At 36.5% G+C, this 22376-nt stretch overlaps 1 protein-coding gene, 1 non-coding gene and 1 pseudogene across 2 annotated transcripts; 1 reads left to right on the top strand and 2 right to left on the bottom strand.

Annotated features, from left to right (window-relative positions):
* Positions 1 to 3215: 3215 nt before the first annotated feature.
* LOC148907732 (uncharacterized) lies at positions 3216 to 4638 on the bottom strand. Its single transcript, XM_089035497.1, has 2 exons — positions 4052 to 4638; positions 3216 to 3853 (listed from the first exon to the last, which is right to left on the bottom strand). Exons 1-2 carry the CDS (start codon positions 4604 to 4606, stop codon positions 3674 to 3676), a joined length of 735 nt encoding a protein of 244 aa, XP_088891623.1. The 5' UTR covers positions 4607 to 4638; the 3' UTR covers positions 3216 to 3673.
* Positions 4639 to 16465: 11827 nt separating this feature from the next.
* On the bottom strand, positions 16466 to 16587 carry LOC148907731 (5S ribosomal RNA; annotated as a pseudogene).
* A 5148-nt stretch (positions 16588 to 21735) lies between these two features.
* Trnat-agu (transfer RNA threonine (anticodon AGU)) lies at positions 21736 to 21808 on the top strand. Its single transcript has one exon. It is a non-coding gene; the product is annotated as a tRNA-Thr (tRNA).
* The last annotated feature ends 568 nt before the right edge of the window (positions 21809 to 22376 follow it).

Genomic DNA, 22376 nt, shown 5'->3' with positions numbered 1-22376 from the left:
GAATATCAAGACTCGTATACCCAGCTTTTCACAGAGTGTTTTAGCTTTTAGGAAAATAAATTTCCCTACCCCCCGCCCCTCTAAAATATAGTGGTTTGCCCCTTATAGACCGGTTTAGATTTCGAATATTGTACGTTACGAGTGCATTGTATATCATGGACAATAACGACGTCTATGAACCGTCTATGAAATGTGTTAACATTGTAATTTTATTTAGAGAAATTGTATTCCTATAGTATAGAATGAGCAAGTAATCATGTTTCTTATTTTGTTTTACATTGAGAGTTGATGCCACAACCGCTACCGCCGCAGCCACGAAAATTGAGCCAAGAAAAATGTTTTGGCTCTTTATTACGGCTATTGCAGGATAGCACAAACATATTTATTACTAACTTTTTGACAGGATTACACAATCTATTTTGACTTTAGAACTGCATACTTTCTTTCAGACAATCAGGTGTCTCTTCTGGAAGAAGAAAGAAAAGCTCCTCTAACAAAAAAAAGAACTAAAGCAGATGATGAATTCCAGAACAAAATTGCTGATCCCCAAATCAGTCAGATAGGCACTCAAACAAAAGATACAAAACTTGCTGATCCCAAACCTGAGAAATTATAACTCAGACAGAGGAAACTAATGATTTTTCAATGCGATTTTTGAGCACTGAAAAATCATTAGAAGAGTTACGGGATATTCTTTTAAAACAGTCATACCCGCTTCTGAACCTGAATATGTCCCAGCTAGCCCTTGCATCCCTTAAGCTAGTATGACTCCAAGTGCCAGAGTTACTCCTATATCAAGGTCTGACCTGGGCACAGACACTGGTATGGTACCTGGGTGTTCGGGAGACTGGACTGAGTCACGTGATAGGCTCATTAACATTAAATGAATAGTGTGCGTTCATCCGTACATTTTGGTAGCAGAGCGAGGTTTTTACGATGAAAAATCGCTAAAATGTTAGAGGAAAAATTAAAGACAAGTAAGATGAAAGCAACAGCTGGATTTACAAGAAAGAAAAACAAACTATTTATGGCGCTGGAAGGTGGTTTGACCTCAAGAATGGAAATCAGAGAAATGTATGATGGGTTAAACATAGCTATGGAAGACATAATAGCTACTATCAAGAATTTAGAGGAATACTACGAAGGAATTCACAACACCGAGGAAGGTAACACACTCTCAGCCAAATTGGAAATGATCGAACAAGACTTCGAAGAGGTAGAGCAGATTGTGAGAGCTTGTCTCAAAAACAACATTTAACTTGCCCAATCAAATGCTTCACATTCCATAGAAAAAAGAGAGACTGCGAAAAGCCCGCTCATTCTGTGGTTAATCAAGAAATCGAGAATTTGAGGCAAGAAGTAAGTAAACAAGAGGAAGAAATAAGTAAAATAGTTTAAGAGTTGGAAACTAGTTGCAAGAATTCGCAAGAACTAGAGCCATTACAGAATGCCGAAAAAGTGGCGCCGATAGATCAAAATCCACGAAAAACAAGATATCAAAGAACCGGCAAAAGAAAAACGCACTAAGGAACCAAAAAGAAATATTACCAAGGAAATGGAAGTAAAAGTCATCAAAGAACCGACTTGGAATATACCGCTAACATCGAACAAGTCACCCAAAGCCCAAGATACATTAAGCATGGGAGGTCACATAGCTTCATCAACCCCAGCGTTTCATCGTCCAATGTCATAGTTCGCCTTTAGCTCTCTAAATCCACAGATGCGGGATTCATCGTTAGACTTAGACTCGTCTAGATTATTAAGCAGAGTACAAATTCCCAAAGTTTGCTGGAGAAAAAAGAAACTACGAATCATGGAGAACAGCATTCGTGTCCTGTGTGGACAAAACCACAGCCACGCCCAAATTACTATGCCTGCACAACAGCCTCGAAGGAGAAGCCCTGAAGGTGGTTGGAAGCCTCGGGCATTCAGCAGCGGCTTACGAGATTGCCAAAGAAAAATTAGACAGGAAATATGGTGGAAAGCGCAAACAGATCATTCTTCACAACTGTTCTCCCCAACTATTGTAAAAATTGGGCATCTTGGGTATTTTAATGGCAGTGGTATTTATGGGTTGCAAAACGTTTGTGAAGTAAACAAAGTAAAAAAGGACGTCGAGAGAGAGCAGGTCTGGTTGAAGGATTCCATGTATGGTATTCAAGACCACAAGATGAGAACAATACGAGATGTGCTATGGAACAGCAATATGGGCTCAACTATTTTGAAAGTTGAAAACAAGTCTCTTGATTTACAATCTTTCACGACTTTGGTGGGAGAGAGAGATACCTTGATTATTTTGTGATTGACTGTGTGATAACCAAGTTAAATGAGGATGCACACCTGCATGGTAACCAAAGAGTAAAATATTTACCAACAGAGAGTATGACAAGTTCAAGTTCATTTAATCATATTTCACACCACCTAGAGTTTACATTACAGTTCTACATTTTTTACAATAAAGGTTTACAATACAATAATTTTATACAATTACATATATATATATATATAAAGCATGAATATTTACAATACAGTATCAGCAAGATTATTAAAACTACTATTGTTGTCATTTTTGTTATTATTGTATTTACAAAGATTCAGCTATAGTAATAAATTAAATAGTAAACTCAGGGCGGCAGACACCTCAGGAAGAAACCACAGGCTTATACTCTTGAGGTGTCTTTTTAGCTTGGTAATATATAGTATCAAATGAGAGAAAAGAAAAGAAAGGAAGATAAAGGCATGCAGTTTTAGCAAAATTAAAGCAAGGAGGAATAAGGAGCTACATGTTGTATTTTGAGATGCTATTTTGTTTAGTTGCACATAAGACATTTGATAATATTTGAATTATTTACTAATGAGACAATCATTAAGGTACATTTTATATTTATATTTAAAGCTGGATATGGATGTCAAATTTTAATTTTATAGAAGTTACAATCTAACATGGAAATATGCAAAAAACAAAGGCCTGAAAGAGAAGGACTACTTATAGTCAGGTCTCTTATGGCAAAATATAGGTCCCATCGTTACAGAAGTGACAAAAGCGCCAAATTTGGCAGAGATGTTCCTTAGGATCCACTAAATAATGTTAGAGGGGGAGCCCAACGCAATTCTCACAATTAAGGGGGATTAAGGGGATTTTTTAATTGACCTTAATTACGAATTGGGCTACCTGTGGTGGTTTGCAGCTTTCAAGTAAAACAGCTCACAAGAAATGCAGTAGTGACATTTATTGACTGAAACTATTATGCTTACTCATTTCTTCGCATATACATTACATAAGTCTTTTGGATATTTCTTCGCATATACATTACATAAGGCTTTTGAATATATACTAATTCCCAGTCCCTTCTCGCCAAAGCTTATTGCAATTTACGTTCCCTTTCTCAAATTCGCATTTTGAACCTAAATTACTGCTGTTAGATCGATATGTGTTCGCGAAACAAATGTACTTTTAAATAGCGCTAATAGAAACGCCAAGAGATAACTATATTATTTGAATTAAGTTAGGGCTACATAACGGAAACAATGTTCGATCGCTGAAACTCTTCAGATTGTCCCTTAAGCTTGATGCAATTACTTTGTTAGCATTGGCATCTACAAAGGGGGGTACATCCCAAGGAAGCCTTGGCACACTTGCATCTTGTACAGGCACGTTTGCAAGAGCACTTAATCAGTTCACTGCAAGCCTTGGATACTTCGGGAATAGTGATCCATTTTGGAACTCATTTGCCATCAACTTCAAACCATGAGAACTGCCCTGGTGATGGCACAGGTGGCTGTGGCTGATTGCTAACTGTCCACATACCGGCCTGGTAAACGGTGCACCGGACATGCTGCAAAAGGGCATGGCCTGCAAATAACAACAGTGTCGATGTTATTAAGGATTATTTAGAAAGAGATTGATCCTAGTTTCATGGAAAGAGGGTGCAGCGGGTTAGTTCAAACTTGTCATTGTGAGTATGTGTCCTGTTAGCGTCCTGGCCCCCTGACTCTTCCTCTCATAAGTGAATTGGAGACAAATTGTGATAAAGAAAAAAGTAATATTTACCTGTGTAGGCGGGAGCTTGTCCATTGCTCTGCTGTTCTTGCAGAATAGCTCCATCCGGGTTAGGTTGATGTCGGATAAGGGACTGTGCTTATCGTACAGGATTACCGTGTATCTCTCGATCTGTTTGAAGAGGGGCGAGTCTGTCGTAAGCTGCATAAATGGCGTTTTGGCAAGCATTTCGAATGTGGGCGTGACTTCTGGAAATATCTCCCATGCCTGCCAGGCTGACTTCTTCCCTTTCCCAAAGAAGCAGGAGGTGGTATCGCATCCAGTTAATGCGTGGAATACAGGCAGGGAAGTAGATCGTGGTTTACCAAGTACAGCACAAATAGAGTTGACGCTGACGAAGCGAAAGTTTCGACCCATACCAAAGGCAAGCCACAGATCAAGTTCCGGCTGGACTTCTCTCAGGTCATGAAATTTTCCCACCAAGATGAGTAGGACATCGGTATCCACGGTTCGGACGAGGACAGTTTCCACCTCTTCAACTTGGATGGCGCGAAGGATATGGACCACAACCCTCGTATCTGCCTCCTCGTGAGTACAATCTGTCATAGCGGTTACAGAGCCAATGGAAATCACAGAAGTACCTGGAGAAAAATCATTTCGGTAGTTAACATTTTTTGTGTGATTTTTCAACATAGGTTATACACATTAGCATGATTGTTACCACTTTTCAATATGTCTTAGTAAGAAAACTGAGGGGGGTCGCTTAGCCGAAAGATTTGTTAGTTAATTTCCTTTGTTGTATTACACATACAGCATATTTTGTTTGAGTATCATAGCTGACATATGTGTTGCATGTTACCTGATGTAACATGGATTGTCTTCGTTTCTGGCCAGTTATGTCCAGCAACCTTCAACGATAGGAACTGAAACAACTCTTGTTTGTTTAACGGGTCACGCAGGAATGACAACCAGTTGGATGGTAGTTCAGTACCAAACCACTCAGGATCATAGAAATGAGTGACTTTAGACTTGCTGGGGTGGACATTTCTTGACAATCTGTAGTAAAACTTCCAGAAAAGTTGAATCCTTTATGCTCAAGTATGTCTCTTCTTACAATTGCGGAAGCCTTGGCCAGTATTGTGGCGTCCTCGGAGAAGTCCCTTTTAGTCTTGATTGCATCTTTAACCATGCCCTTTAATGCTTTCGTGAAAACTATGACAACATTTTTTCCATCATTTTGCTCTTGTGAATCATGAAACTGATCTAACAATGAATTCTTCAGTCGAGTCTTATTTACAGTCTTATAAACGCCCAAAGCTTCAAGACGACTTATATAAAGTGCATGCAATTCAGATAGCAAAAAAAGAAGCTTGCTTTCCTTAACAGAAATCTCAATATACTCAACCAACTCAATGGATGCTTTCTGAAGAAAACATTCTGAAGAAAAGAGGCATAGACTGATGCAGGTTCATAACAGGAACCAGATGCTCTAAGAGGACATCTTAAATCTTCTGTTGTAGTTGTTTGGCATATGATGCATCGATTCCAAGATATTTCCATTTCCGATTCTGAAATAATTATATTTTCGATTAATTTTAGCTAATTAATTCGAAAAACAACTTAAACTTCAAAGAAAGCCTGTTAAACCAAGCTTTTATATATATTGCAATATAAAAATAGCAAGATGACGGCCTTTTAAGAGCAAAATACTTACAGGTTTTGTAGGTAAGTCTGGGGGCCGCCATCTTGGGTTTAGCCAATGGCCGAGTGGGACTGACCACTAGTGTTTGAAAGAGATGCCGAAAAGTAGCTTTTTTGTTAAGATTTGGGGTTGTAATCGATAGCCATGACAGATAATGCATTATAATATAGTCAAGTAAATCCGCGCGATCTGATTGGTTGAAAAGCATGAACCATTTGCCCATGGGTTGCACGCTCACGTCAGCTTTTTTAGCTTCGGCGAAAAAAAAAACTTTTTGTATCTTTTTGCTGACAATTTATCTAGAAAAGATAACTGAAAATGATTGAAAAAAACTAGCGAAAATACTCATCAATCTCCGACATTTAGTATAGAGTTGTCATTTGATCAGCCTAGTAATAATACGTCAAGATTTGCATCACTTTCAAACAGTGAGCTGGACAAGATTGTGTCAGAGCGTCACTCCAAAAAGACAAAGCAAACCACAAATCGGTCGGTGTCTACATTCAAAGGATTTTAAGCAATGATTAAATAAATACAAAAATATTGTTATCGTGTATTTATTCAACAAAAGTATTTCCAAAGTAATTAACTATAAATATCTTGCTCACCATCTACTTCGCATCTTCACAACTGCAGTGAAGTACTTTCTGAAGCTCTACATGGGAGGGAAAGCCGACAAAGCGTACTACCCAGAGAAAATTAATCCAGTTCAGTCAGTTAGTTTTGATCCGTGTACGAGATTATTTCCATTGCTAAGTCATTGTACGATAACAAACTTGAGCATCGTCAACAACAACAAAGACAGCCACTTTGTTTTTCACTGATTTTCTCGGGCATTACTGTACTAAGATATGTCAACATTTGAAATGTACTTCTTACAGTTGAAAATCACTTTCTCCGTAGTTTTGGACATCTTTGATTCACTTGTAAGCTAAATTTTTGCCATTATTGTAGTCATAACTGTCTTCAGTGTAAAGCTGCCATTTTCAAAACGACTGTTTTTCTGTTTTTGGCGCCTTTGTCCTTTTCATTCACTCAAGGTGCGTAAGGAGAATTTAGGGCATGATCAACAAATACAGTCTATAATTTGTATTTATTTCTTGTTTGTTGACTTGACTATATTATAAAAGCAATGGATCATAAGTAGCTGTGCGTCCATCGAGTTATGGATACACTTGGGAGGTTGCTTAAGCACTCAAAAAAGCTAGAGTTGCACTCCGCTTCGCGTCGTGCAACTCTTACGCTTTTCTTCGTGCTTAGCAACCTCCCGCGTGCATCCATAACTCGATGGATGCACGCTACTTATGATCCATTCCTTAATTCCAATGGGTAAATAGCTGTTTTAAAATTTATTCAAAACGATTTTACATATTTAATGAATATATATCAAAAAAGAAGCACAGGGAGCCCAATTCGTGAAATTTGAAAAAGTAAATCCTCCGTAATTTCCCTTAAAGGACAATTTACGTTGGGCTCCCCCTCTAACATTGATAGTACTACCATAAGCTACGACTATGCCAAGTTTGGTGCTTTTGTAAGCTCTGTAACGATCAAGACCATAAGAGACCTGACTATTAAGGTGGGCAGGAATAATTTCGGCAATTCCTTCATTATGGAAAAAGATGATGAATGAAAACATAAACAAGATAAAAAGCAAAATTAGTTCAAAATTATATTTAGAATTAAGGAATGATAGGATAGAACTTGAAAGCGTTACGACACATACGTTTTATCAATACCTTATCGAAGTGAAATTTCGCCCTCCTACGTCGCAAGAGAAAATAACCAAGAAAATGAATCAAGAATTGAACCCCCTTGACTGGAAAAAAATTTATAACAGAATTTATACCACAGCAATCGATACATACTCGAGCTATTTTCAATACAAGATTTCGAATAATATATTATATCTCAACCGGGATCTTCACCGTTTTAAAATTTTGGAGTGCTCGTCCTGTTCTTTTTGCTCATTATATCCTGAAATAGGATCATCTTTTTGTAGAATGCATTGAATCAATGAATTTTTATTTTGAATTAAGGAATTGGCTCTTTGATTTTGATATTCACTTACCAGAATATAATAAATCCAATATTATTTTAGGTGTAGATGATACCATAATCAACTATATCATATTCACATACAAAATGTGTTTACATAAAGCAAGAGAGAGCCAGAAAACTCCTAATCTAAAGTTTATACAAAATGTTTTGAGACAAAATGAAAGAATTGAGTATAAGGTAGCCAAGGAGAATAACGTTATTTTCAAACACAAAAAGAAATGGAGAAAAATATGTCTCGCACTAGATATAATCAAATAACTGCCAAATCTTATGTTTGTTCGTGTATTTATATTTATATTTTTTGTGCTTGTTGTTGTGTGTGCTGTAATCTAATATCAATATATTTATATTAGTAAACATGTTAAAAAGATGTAAGCTTTTCATCATAAGATGCAAAAAGATGTAAATCATAAAATATAAATCATGTTGTAGAAAAATCTCGTGTAGCACACTTAGTGAAAAGCTTGTAAATTTCAATTAAAATGTATGTAAATTTTTTTTTTAATGTAAATAATTTTTAAAAAATCATGTAGAAAAATCTCGTGTAGCACACTTAGTGTGCTACTCTTTAAGTTGTAAATATATATATATATATATATATATATACACACACACATATACATATATATATATAAAAGCTTGTAAATTTCAATTAAAATGTTTGTAATTTAAAAAAAAAATTGATATTAGAAAAAAAAAAAAAAAAAACTTTGGCAAGTTTAGTATTATCAGGAACAATACCTGTTGAAATAAAAAGGTTGATAATATAGGATAGAGGTTTAGCAAGTCAATCAATGTTTGATTTAATATCAACAATGTTAACTTGGCTGACTTGCACTGATGAGGAATTCACCCAGGAAAAATTGGCACAGTGTATTACCAACAAAGATGTCGCACAGTGTGAATTGGTACTGGTTCCACTCCACATGAATATCTGCCACTGGGGTTTGGTAGTTGTGGATGTTGAAAATGAGCAGTTGCTGTTCGATGATGGCCTCAAAATTAACCTTAGTAGAAATGTCTTACCATCCATCAAGAGAGCAATGAAGAATTTGTAAGTGTTTAATTAACCTTAAACAATTTGTTTATTTCGAAAATCGAATACTAAACTAATTATACTTTTTCGTTTTCCTATAGATTTTTAATGGGACTAACTTGTTGAGTCATGTCGGCTCAAAGGCGAAAAAGCCAGAGCTTTATGCAACAGCCCTACTGTCACTTCTCTTCACAGATGAAGAGATGAGAAGTGGCAGTGTGGAACCAAAAGATGGAGTGAAAAAACCGGCCCTTGACCAGGATAAAATAGATCTCATCAAAAGTAAGTTACATTGATTAATATTCAGATTCTCACCTTGATCAACTTCAAGGACATGAGCTAATATGTGTTACCAACCATACACTCTAATAGTGGTACATAGCTTATGATTTGTGATAAATGCAATGCTCGTCATTATATATCAAAATATGAAGGACAAGGTTATTGGTAAAATTTCTTTCAAGGGAGTTACCTTAAGGTGACTGTCTACTTTTGGAAAACAATTTAAACTTTTTTTTAAAAACAGAGATTTTCCAAACTGAAATTTAATGCTGATTCCAAATCTGGAAAGGAATATTGGGCGTTATAAACTTTTTCTAAAATGTTGATATTACCACAGGGAACCTGGCTATATATATTCTTTTGCTTCCTTTAGAAAAAATAACTTTGCTCTTTGTGGGTTTCCTGTGTTGTGATCAGTTTCCTTTTACATAAGCTGTAATCAGATCTGCGCGCTGTAAAAGTTAGATCGGTGCTATAAACTGATAGCCAATTCAATAACTGTTGGTGTTTTGTTTCTTATGGGTTGCCTGTGGTGTGTAAAGCACTTTCTAGTAAACACTCAAGGAGGAGAAGGGCTGCAACAAAGCAAGAGTCCGATTTTAAAAATCCCTGTTCAAATTATTCATGGAGGTAATTTATTAATAAAAAACCCATGTAATGTTTGCTCAATGAACAAACTTTGGGCCTGGATGTTTTATTTTGTTGAACTCGTAAAAGTAACGATCCTAGAAAGTGATATTTAAAAGCTAAGTTTTAGTTATATGTTCACCTCCAGTTGCTCGGACCGCTTAGCTTATGAAACAGGATGTATCTAATGTACGTCCGATTTGAAACAAAAGAATTTGACAGCTTGTTGACAGAGACATCTAAATTTCCATATAATTTCTGGACATTTCCGGTATCGTTCAATATTTCCCGCAAATTCTAAGCGTGTGCCGCACATCTGATATTATTCTAAAAAAAATTGGAAATAACTAATACTCACCAAAACACAAAATTTGAATTCCCTTGTTAACAGGGTTTTACATCTTTAATATTTTCGAACAACATGACGCAATCGAAACATGAAAGTCATCAAGACTTCCTGCTGGTTGTACAAAATAGCTGGTCCGAGCAACTGGAGGTGATGATCATACGATAAAACTTGCTTGCTTGCAGCCCTTCTCCTCCTTTGAGTGTTTACTAGAGAGTGCGTTACCAACGGTTATTGATTTGAATTTAATCGGCTATCAGTTTACAGCGCAGATCTGATTACAGCTTATGTAAAAGGAAAATGATCACAAAACAGGAAACCCACAAAGAGCAAAGTTAATTTTCTAAAATAAGCAAAAAATATATAGCCGGGCTCCCAGTGATATTACCTAGAGTTTGAGGAGCTTTTTCCCAATGAGCTATTAAAAAATAGTCCCATGCAAATTTTGAGCGTTTTGCCCTGCTGAAGCTCAAAAAGCGTATGGTTCTTCAATAAATTCTTGTTGTAGATTATTCTCGTAGACTTTTCAGCGGTTCTTGAGCATACGTACATCGTAGGCTCAAATCAAGCGTCCAAAATTAGGCAGACACCTCAAACCTCTCAATCAAATTATCTTATTTGTGTGAAGAGACATTTGTTTATTACATCTATAATATGTATAGTTGAAAATTCTAAAGAGGCCATTTTTCTCCTTTTCCAATATGTAGAGTGTATCAAGGTGAAGTATGGAGAGAAAATGGTTGAAACAAGCTGGTCTGACATCAGGACCAGTTTAAATCAGAAATGCCTTGATAAACTCAAGGCATTTCGAAAGTTGGAGAAGTATGAAGCTGTTGATGATCACCCGATATTAGATGAAAGTCAAGTTTAACAGGAATGGTTTATTACAACCATTCTCAATCACACTTGCATCTAGCCATTTTTTCCTTCCAATATGCTATGAATATGATGTCATAGGAGGCATTATTAAATTGTTCTGGGGAAGTAAAAAAAAAAAACCTTCTCATTTCCTTCTCAGGGCTAGAAAGGTTATCATTACAAATTCTCATAGTAGACATCGATTAAAGGGTGATAAGCACTTTGACTAATTTTCTAGATCACATTTTAAGATATAACTAGCTAATTTACTAGATCACATTTTGATGCTAATGGGTTTTCAAACACAAACTAGTGCCAAAGTCTAAGTCTAATAGATTGGCTAATATGAGGAGGTACAGTGCTAGTTGATGTGATGCAATCCTTCATTTATATTCATGGGCCAACCTGAAATCTACTGGCTGGTGACATAAAGCACAAAGTTGTGCAAAAATTTTGTGAAGATAGTTGCATATGTTTGTAAACACCAACTTAAGCACTAGATAAAACCCTTGAATACATAATGAGCAGGGTAATATGGGAGATAAACCCTATGTAGCCCATGTCAAATGCTTATCTAATATGATGTTTGGGTTGGTACTAGGGACAACTCATCTCGCCAATTCGAGTTTTCTTAACTGTCTTTTGAAGTAAGGGCTAATGGCTTTGGCCAAAAATATCATACTAGTAAGTGTACTTTTTTTGCTTACTAATAAGGCCTTTCTGACCCCGCTTCCATGCAATTTTTCTTAGTACTAACCGAGTTTGACCGCTACAGCTATGAGAAAGGTGTATGCTCTTACATTTTTAAACAATAACGTATCAAAGATTCAGTGAATTTAGTTTAAAATTTAGTAAAAATTTAAAGCAGGATTTGTGAAAATTAACAATAAAAGTAACATTGTTCATCTTAACTTAGTTATTATAACAAGCAGCAACTTTTTTAGCTTAGCAGATTGTTGTAATATTAAAATTTTTATATGAATTTAGTTATAACATAATAAACTTTGCAAAAAAAAGTCATAACTAGTGTTATTCTGAAAACTGTACTCTCAAGAAAATAACAAAATCCTGTACAGGATCCTATCAAAACCTCAATTCGGATCCTATATGATCTTGAATAGGATCTTGAATGGGATGCTATAGGATCTTGAATAGAATGCTATAGGAACCTGTAGGATGTTATAGGATCCTGTAGGATCTTGAACAGTATCCTGTAGGACATTAAGTAGGATGTTATAGGATCCTGCAGGATCTTGAACAAGATCCTACAATATATTAAACAGGATACTACCAGCATCCTATAGGATCTTGTAAAGGGTTCTGTACAAGTCCTATAGAATCTTGAAACAGGATCTTGCACAGGATCCTGTACAAGATCCTGCTCAGGATCCTGTTAGGATCCTATTAGGATCCTACCAGGATCCTGAGCTGGATTTGCACCAGGGTATGAGTTTACAAATAATAACTTTTGATTATTTTGCATAGGTACTGCACCTAAACTTGTGAATAGTTCAGTACAACCCTTTGAAAGGGGCCACTTATCTCCCACTACCAAAGAAGATTAAGGATGAGAAGGCGGTCCTGAATATGAAGAATCATGATGAAAAGTGCTTTCTCTGGTCAGTCCTAGCAGCTACACACCCCATTGCCAAGAAAGATCATCCTACACCCCGTACCCACCAGTACCCGAGGTATGAGGATGAAATTAATATGCAAGGCATTGAGTATCCAGTCAAGATAGGCCAGATAAAAATCAAATCAAATCAGAATAATGGGATTAGCATAAACGTGATGCTTTTAAATGCTTTTACTTAAACATAATCTTAATTCTAGAAATGAAACCAGCAAACCCTGACATGCACTTTAACATACTAGGTGTTTTCACTTATCAAGTACTGAAGTCTGTTGGTATCCAAATAAAATACGAAGTGACTAAACGCCCGGCAACCGGACAAGGAGCAGCAGGTAGGGGGACTCTCGAAATCCGAGTTACTAAACATTGAATTTCACGGGTATTACCTGCGTCAAAGGCCCCTCTAAATGTGTGCGTCCGCGTTGGAAATAACCCGCGTTGCGCGATAATTCCTACCTGCTGCTGTGTCACGAAGGTTAAAAGATAAGTCTTATATACGATGCACGAATGTATAGAGTTTGTTTATGACTTTTGTATAAAGTGCTTGAAACCCAAGTTTGTACCTAGTAAACCAAATAAGTATATTTGTTGTGGTAAGAAAATGCAAATAGAAGATGACACGTCAGCACAGTGTTACGAGTGCGGTAAGAACATTCGCAATGCCGTACCTTGTGCTACCAGGGAACAATATTACGCCAATGGAGGTCGTAAGAAGACCCCATACAAGAGAATAAAATACTTTAGGGACTGGATGAGTCATATCCAAGGTTTACACCCGGTATATTTAGACAACGAAGTAAGGAAGAAAATCATAGACCACTTAGAAGAGCCAACCCCGCAAAGTCTACGGAAAACGCTGAAAAAATTAAAGCTAGGGAAATATTACAAAGCTATTCCCTAACTTTTGTCTGAAATTACCGGTAAGTCTATTCCCGAGGTTTCTGATATGACAAAAGCCGAGTGGATGTTTTGTCGGTTGGATAAGGATATTCCTTATTACCCTGACGTAATCTACGAAATATTTCACGAAATCGACCCCAACCACCCCCTCTTGGGATGGATTCCCAGGCGATGACATCACATAGCAACGCCAACATTCCTCTTCCCCATAGCAACCAGCACTTTCACTTTCGAAGTTGGAAAATACACGAGGGGAAATGGAATGTAAGGAATTAATTTGCATATGAACCAGACAGCCGGCGTTCAATATGCAAATAGAATCCTGTTTCGCTTTTTTCAAAGCAGATGTTTACTGAGCAAGCTTTCTTTGAAGCTCTTCTTTTGCCTCCTGGTAGATCTTTTTGCGAGATTCCTCGGAAAGATCTTTTACGACTGTTTTTTTGTTCCTTATGTCCGACTTTAATTTCTCATACTTTTCCTCTTCGGCTAAGATAAGCGAGAATTCTACGTCGTCTATCTTTGTATCACGCAATGCTTTTGAGACAAGATCGGAAATCGTATTTACTTTAGCCCTTGACAGAGCTATTGTCGTGTCATGCTTGGATATTTTGCTTGACAACTGTTTCATAATACCCGTAGCAACAGCAGAAATAATACCACAGGCTGCCCCAACGCCGGCCAGAGGAACTCCAACAATTATTCCCAGTCCAGTAAGCGAAGTAGCAACGCCGGAGCCTGTTAACACTACGGATATGGATCCTGAAGTTATCGCAATCTTATGTAGCGTGCTACGGGCTCTAACGTATTTCTTCCTAACTTTTTCGTAGTGTTTTGTCTGCCCTTCCAAGTAAGCCAGGATTAAGTTCGCTTTATTAAGCCTGAAGTTTTCGGCGTTTAGTTCGTTAGGTGTAGTATAGGGAACATCTGGGTACAACTTAGGTGCTGATGGTATAACATCCATTATATATACTAATGTACGACGCTTTTGGGAATGATATTGAGGACCACCACATCACGATAATTGGAGAGCATTTAGGAAGATGTTTCCGCATGCAGACCCTAGTAAGTTTGAGCGTAGACCCGATGGGATTTACTTCAACGGCGAAAGAATGTACAGTAACGCGGACTTGGAGCCCAAGCATCCTAAGATTTTACCACCTGGTTATGTTAAACCAAAACCCGTGCATAAAGAAAGGCTACCTAATTTCCCAAAGAATCTATTAATAACCAACCAGGATTACCCATTTTACGATGCTGAAGGTGGTGTAAACGACTTTGATAAATTCAAATTTCAAAATTCCAAGTGCAAACAAAAATCAAACGCCGAACGAAAACTGACTTCAATAGTCTTTTTGGTGAGGCCGTAAAATCCAACAAAATCGCACAAAATATAGATAATTTACCACAAAACATTGCTAAATTCCTAAAGAAGCATTAAAGCATAATTTATTTGGGTTATTTAAGTTTTTGCAAACAATAAATCGTTCAACTTGAAGCTAAATTGTTGAGAATGAATCCCGCCAAAACATAGCGACAAGCAACCGAACTCTTTACGGTCAATTTAACTCTAAAATATCGCTTTAGATAAATCAATTAAACAATAATGGCTAATATGATAGGTAATTTACCTTTAGGATGCAGTATGAGCCCATAAAGATCCATATTTGAGGATAAAAAGGATTTTTAGTCAGAAAATATTCACACAACAACTTTTCTCGTCGACTGCTCCTCTGTACCACGTGACTACCTCGTTTACATATCAACACAAACCAACACCACGGGGGAGGGTAGGGGATTGATTCATGGTTCACAGTGACTTTGTAACATTTTTCGAAGTGAAAATAAAATATTTCCGACAAACAACTCAAAAACATCTTTTTCCAAAAGCACTACAACGATTATAAGACACTTTTATTTTATTTTAATGAGAAAGAAAATCATTTGAACAAAATAAATTCTTGCTAAAATTCCCGCTAAATTTTTAAAGTTCTACGTGTCATACAACTAGCCTGCGTCTTATCCGGAATTTTCTTCGGAATTTTCTTCGCAGGCTATGATACAACACATTGAATCAATGTTTCTATCTCGGGAAATCGTGTACGATCTCCCACCCAACACGATCAGATGAGTTTCATTCGTAATGCGGTAAACGATCAGCTTGGACATCGTGCACGGTCAGTTATGGATATCGTGCACTAATACGTATAAATAGACCTTATTCGTGGTGTGACAATGTTTTCCCAATTCAGTGTGGCAAACCTCTAGGGGAATGAAGAGCTATTGTTTTGAAACTCGTCGGGATATCATCGTTATTCCTTTCGTATCCTTTGGGATACTCATGAATTTTTCGAAGAGTAAAAACAAAAGAAAATCAATCCCCTGGAGGTTCGTCACGCTGAATTAGGAAAACATTGTCACACCACGAATAAAGGTATATTACATCAATCACTTTTCGGTTTGGATTTGCTTTCAACTCATTCCTATACTAGTACGTCCCCAACAAATGTTCGTACATATGATATATGGAAAACGATTGAATGAAAAACAGTATCAGGTTTTTAACAACACCACTGAATGTCTTAAAATCCCGCGGCATTTAGATAACGGCCTTTTAACTGTATTTGTATTTTAATAATATTTGTAAAATATTTGTACCCGATCACTTAAGACTCGAAGAAAGGCTATGCTTGTAATTTGTTAAATGTAAATGTACATGTAATCCTCACACTCATTAATACTCACCCTAAGTCCCTCTATTTCCCTTGGTCACTTCGGTAATCGTACGAGAACCGGTTTTTTCTCGGTAGTATGGCCGTAGACAGAAGAAATTGCATAACCTAAGCTACTTTATGCTGCATCACGATTTCAGCGCCTGCAAACTTTTCTAGAACGGAAGAAGATACCGCAACAAAAACAAATAGAATATAAGAAAAGCAATGAATATAGTAGTAAAACTTAAAAATGCAACGAATAAAGTGAAATGCAGCAATAGAAAAGTCAAGGGTAATAAAATGAAAAGAAGTCTACAGCACCAGTTATTGCCAGGTGGTCACACATCCAAGTACTACGCTGCCCCTACTACCCAGTTTCACTTCGGTGATCGGACGAGAACCGGTTTTTTCTCGGTGGTATGGCCGTAGACAGAAGAGATTGCACAACTTAAGCTACTTTATGCTGCATCACGATTTCAGCGGCTGCAAACTTTTCTAGAACGGAAGAAAATACCACTACAAAAACAAACAGAAAACAAGAACCTGAATAATTAGAGTAGTAAAAATTAATAGTTGAACGAATAAAGTGAAATGAAGCAATCGAAAAGTCAAGGTGAAGTCCTAGGGCACCTATTACTACTGGGATATTAACAGTTCGCGGGCTAAAAATAAAAAAATAAATAAAGTTAAACCCCCTACTCATCTTACAAATATTCATTTTGGTTGATTGCTCCTATTTATTCTATTCATAGTGAAAAAATTGTCAGCAGAGTGGCGCAGTGGAAGCGTTCTGGGCCCATAACCCAGAGGTCCAAGGATCGAAACCTTGCTCTGCTATGACGTTATTGTATTTTATTCCTTTCTTCTTTTCGTCATGTCTTTTCGTTGTTTTTCACTCTTGTGATCAGGTTGTCATTCCTCTTTATTTCTAGTCACGGTTTTTTGTGTGAGAATCTGCCGAATAATTAGGAACATTTTAATCTCCTTTTCATTTTTGTATGCCGTGGACCGGGTTCGATTCCCGGTGTGGGAAATGTTTTGGCATAATTTTTCCACCGAGCATGAGGATTCGAGCGATACATGGGGAATAGGCCCTTTGCAGTTAACGGTCACCTGTCTGTACTGGTGAGAACATGTTTTGTTTCTATTTTAAATTGGTGATTCTTTTTAGCTACTTGTAAAGAACTGAATGAAAAGTATGTATCCAGTGTTACCTAATGTAGTTTAGTACGATCTCTCAAAACAGGTTGTAGAAAGTTTGTTTGCTCACCAGTATATTTCACCCATGGGAAACAAGATGTTTATTCATTTGCTCTCAGTGAATTAATCACCTCGTGATTACTGAGCTGCAAAGGGCCTATTAGTGTGCCTTATAAAAAATAATGCCTTTGTTTTTTGAGATTAAATGTCTTACTTTTTAACAACCGACCTCATGTCTTTTGTACCTAAAGATGCTTGTATCTATATATTTGACCATCCTATCTCGAGTGATATCGATTAAACATTTATGCAATATCCAACCCTGAGAGTAATGTGATAATAGCGTAACTAACATGATTAACTTCAAAGAACAAGGGGGATTAGCTCAAATGGTAGAGCGCTCGCTTTGCATGCGAGAGGTATGGGGATCGATACCCGGATTCTCCAAGTAAAGTTTTTTGCTATAGCTTTTTTCTATTCAAATGCATGATTACTTTCTGATCTGATCTAGGCTATAGCAAAGCGCAACCGTTACGTCATCAAGACTAAGACAAAGGCGAAATTCAGACAAACAAACTTACAAGTTTACTTTGAGCAGATAATTTTCACAGCCGATCGCACTAGATCTTACTCACTTAAAATGGGGTATTATTCTAACTTTAAGTAAAAATGATAAAATCGGTTCGTATACTCCTCGTCGCGGTTAAACAGAATGCAATGTTTGTCTGAATGTTAAAGCTATTTTTAGAATCAGTGCGCTGCGCTATTGATGTACCTCTGCAGAGTACTTACTTCTCAGAGAAGGTTGGCGAGAACAAGAAATAAGGTACTTCTTAAAATCAAGTCGAGCGTGGATCATTCGAAACTCCACCTTGCTCAACAAGGAAATTGACGCCTCCCATGAGAACCTGCATCATGCAAATGTGGTAGAATACCATCATCCCTTGACTGATAATGTATGGTTATCTAACCAACATCAAAAAAAATATTTTGATCAATCATTTAATTTTGATTGCAAAGCAAAATATGTTTTATGCTTTTATAAGTGAGGAATGTTATACCTTTCAAACTTTTCTCAAGCACGCAAAAGCTAAATTTGATTTAGAAAGAAAAATTGCTTTATCCAAATCAAAATGCGCACAACTATCTTTCGAAAAGAAATGGTCCCCTTTTAACTCGTGGATACGCGAAGCGTAGAAACGAGTTATTGTGAGGGGTCTGAATATGCAAATGTGTCACTCACTCACTCGCTCACTCACTCGCTCACTCACTAAGATGTTAGCAGATCGATATTTAAACGATTACCAATCGTCTTACGTCATCTGATTACGAACGTTACACGACACTAACAGGCACAAAGCTGTTATACACTATAGATTACTTTGATATTTTATATGAGGAAATGGAATACTGATGATCCATGTGGGATAGTTTCTAGCACTTGTGAACGCCATGGGGTCCCACTGTGCATGCGCAGTCTCGCACATAGTTTTATCTTCGGATTATTCATATTAAAAGAATCAAGGAAAGATGCAAGTTGAAGTAAAATTATACAATTAACGCCTGAAATAAAATTTCAATAAGTCAAACCTTTTTTCCTGATGCATTTAAAAGTAAACAAAAACGCTTATGTACAAAGTCGACATTTCGATTTTTCTGAAGACCTTGTAGATCGAGCCGGCTATATATCGAAAAAAGCTATTTTAATTAGAACTCAAGGAGAAAGTCTGATTTTAAGCTCTAGAGGACTTTATTCTCCATAGAGACAGCTCAAAGTCACGACGGTATTTCGCAAAAAAATCTTATAAGCTCGATCGAGCGAAGTTTTATTACTGATATGAATAGTTGTATTTACTGAGTGACGTCTTAAGAAAATAATCAATGTAGATGTGGATCGTAGAAAAAATAGAAAAAGACGTAAAAAAGAACAATTCCATTGGATTTTTGAAGGAAGTTCGGCCAGTTTTGTCATTCAAATATTAAGCCTTTCTGAAATGAAAAGTAGTTTGATCGCTGCACATTACAAACAGCCGAAGCAATAATGTTCTTGAATGTTGAAATGTGCGAAGGTATAACAAGAATCCGCTCCAATAAATAATCAGTAATTTACAGACTTGGATGAAGACAAAATAAATAGCATTTCTAAACGAATTTCTATCAAAATATAGTTTCATGTTAAAAATGTAGGAGCCGTGACCCTTGAAGGTCAAGATATAAAGTAGTAATGTAAATCAACCTCACACATAACGCAACGCTTTTTGTTGATCGCCCCGATTGTATCATAAACGGCCGATTATCTTGTATATTCAGTTTTGAGAGAAAGCGTTTGCAAATAGATCTTCTTCCAATTATACTCTATACTCGACTCAGTTGACTCCATCGAAGTCGAAGCCGTCTTTCGTAATTGAAGTTCAGACAATTAATTCATCACAGAATTCGCTTCCAAACTCAACAAAATAACAAAAAACTAGGTGTTAAAAGGAAAATAAAATAAAAGAACTATTACTGATTTTACCAGCTAAGTTGAGTATTTAAAAAAAGTATGAAATCGAGCGAAATACTTTGAATCCTTCGAATGTCAACAGGCATAACAATGACACAGGGAGCCCAATCTCCAAAAAGTGCAACTAGTATCCACGAGTTCGCCAAAGGCTGTTTGATTCTAAATTTTTGAGCAAAGACATTTCAAATAGTGTAGATTGATTAAGATAATAATAATAATAATAATATTTATAATAATAATATTTATTTATGAAGCGCAAATACAAATCTGTTCTAAGCGCTAGTAAACAAACGACAAAGACAACGACAAAATAAAATAATTTACAAAGAATATGCTAATTTGAAGAGATAAGTTTTAAGTTCAGTTTTGAATGAGGCTAGACTTGATGCATTTCGGAGAGATATTGGAAGTGAGTTCCAGAGTTCAGGAGCAGCCACAGAGAAGGAGCGATGACCATAAGATTTAAGATTATAAGAATGTGCTGATAGAAGAACTTGTGATGCAGAACGAAGATTACGGTTCGGTTTATACACTGAAATGAGTTCCCGGATATAGATAGGAGATTGGCCATGAAGAGCTTTAAAAGTAAGTAATAGGATTTTATATTTGATTCTAGATTCAATTGGTAGCCAATGCAGATTAACGAGGATAGGTGTAATGTGGTCATGTTTATGGGAAAGAGTGATTATTCTGGCAGCAGCATTCTGTACAGATTGTAGTTTATCTAAGAGTTTGTTTGGTAAGCCAAAGAGCAGAGAGTTACAGTTGTCGAGTTTGGAGGATATGAACGCGTGGACGAGAGTTTCAGTTGTTTTCAAAGAGATGTATTTTCTTATTTTAGCAATGTTTCTGAGATGATAAAAAGAAGACTTGCAAATATTATTCACATGACGAACCAAAGTAAGATGCGTATCAAATATGACACCAATGTTCCGAGCATGCATTGAGGGCATTATCACATCAGAACCAAATTGAAGAGAAGGAAGAGTTAACTGTGCCTTTATTTAGTTTCAATTTATTTGTAGTCATCCAAGCATCAATATCAGATAGACAGTTTTCAATCAGATTCATGGAATCATTAAGGGACAAATCATCATTACAGGAGAAAGGAATATATAATTGAGTGTCATCAGCATAAAGGTGGAAAGACATTCTGTGTATTCGGAGGATATCAGCTACTGGAGAAGTATAAAGGAGATACAACAAAGGACCAAGTACAGAACCTTGAGATAAGTTTCTCTTTCGAGTTTTTACAGTGCAAAAATAATAATATATATTCTTTTTGTTGTTGTTTTGTTTGTTTGTTTGTATTGTCTATTATATACGACAATAATAATTAGAAGAACAATCTAAATTTAATAGGAAAAAAAAAAGTAGCTCTCGTAATAGTAATGTTATTTATAGTTTGTTGATGTAATGATTTTGTTTATAAGTATGTTCCATGTACATCCTTCAAGATTGTATATTATTTTGTTGTAAATTTATCAATAAACATTTTGATATTAAAAAAAAAAAAATTAACTTAACAAAAAAAAAATCATCCCTTGACTGGTTTAACAAGCTCTTACTGGCACGGAAAAGCTTACATTTTTCAGTTATTTTCCCTCAGTAAAATTGATGTAGAATTCACGTCGCGCTATGTTCATAAGACTACTAACCCATGATTGTGCTTGATGTGGTTATAGAGCCTGACTAGTATGTAGTAAGATAGGGATGAACATTCGGCTTGATCAAAGTGAAACAACTTCGACCGCACACCGTTCTACGAAGCACCCGTGAAGCAAAGCTCATCCAGCTTATCCACGTCTTAAATATTTTACATTTCTATTGCCATGTTTTGTCTAAATGTTTCTTATGTTAGAATCTTCATATCAGTGCCTTTGTAGCTCAGTGGTTAGAGCACTGGTCTAGTAAACCAGGGGTCGAGAGTTCGAGTCTCTCCAAAGGCTTTCTATTATTATTTCCTTTGATTTCTTGTGAGTACATATTTTTGTAAGTTTGACTGGAGTTAAAATGAGCTCTATCCTCATCGGTCTCGCGTTGCTAATATATGATAATCGATTACTCACTTGGTACGAATCCGCTGAGCCGCTCAGACGTTCCGTCCCCTCTCTCCCGTACAGATCTGCCAAAGGATAAAGAGGTATTAACCTTCTATGGCCAAGGAGTATCGGCAAATGGATTAGGTGTGTGAATAAGACCTTATCATTTATCCCTTTCCCATCTATGGTATATCATTTATCTCTTTCCCATCTATGTTTTATCATTTATACCTTTCCCATCTATGTTATATCATTTATACCTTTCCCATCTATGTTTTATCATTTATTCCGTACCCATCTATGTTCTATCATTTATCCCTTTCCCATCTATGTTCTATCATTTATTCCGTACCCATGTATGTTCTATCATTTATACCTTTCCCATCTATGTTTTATCATTTATTCCTTTCCCATCTATGTTTTATCATTTATCCCTTTCCCATCTATGTTTTATCATTTATTCCTTACCCATCTA

The sequence above is a fragment of the Actinia tenebrosa genome, unplaced genomic scaffold (genome assembly GCF_029948245.1).
Source record: "Actinia tenebrosa isolate PJP-AT-01 unplaced genomic scaffold, QUT_ActTen_1.0 PGA_scaffold3__52_contigs__length_22856419, whole genome shotgun sequence".
In the NCBI taxonomy this organism is placed as follows: domain Eukaryota; kingdom Metazoa; phylum Cnidaria; class Anthozoa; order Actiniaria; family Actiniidae; genus Actinia; species Actinia tenebrosa.
Note: the sequence above shows the minus strand (reverse complement) of the source record. Positions and strands in the feature narration are given on the sequence as shown.

Excerpts from the sequence above, each read along its gene's own strand:
- LOC148907732 (XM_089035497.1), bottom strand. The coding sequence starts at position 4,606 with ATGACAGATTGTACTCACGAGGAGGCAGATACGAGGGTTGTGGTCCAT. Across the intron at positions 3,854-4,051 it reads ACAAGCTCCCGCCTACACAG|GCCATGCCCTTTTGCAGCAT; the intron begins GTAAATATTACT and ends TGTTATTTGCAG.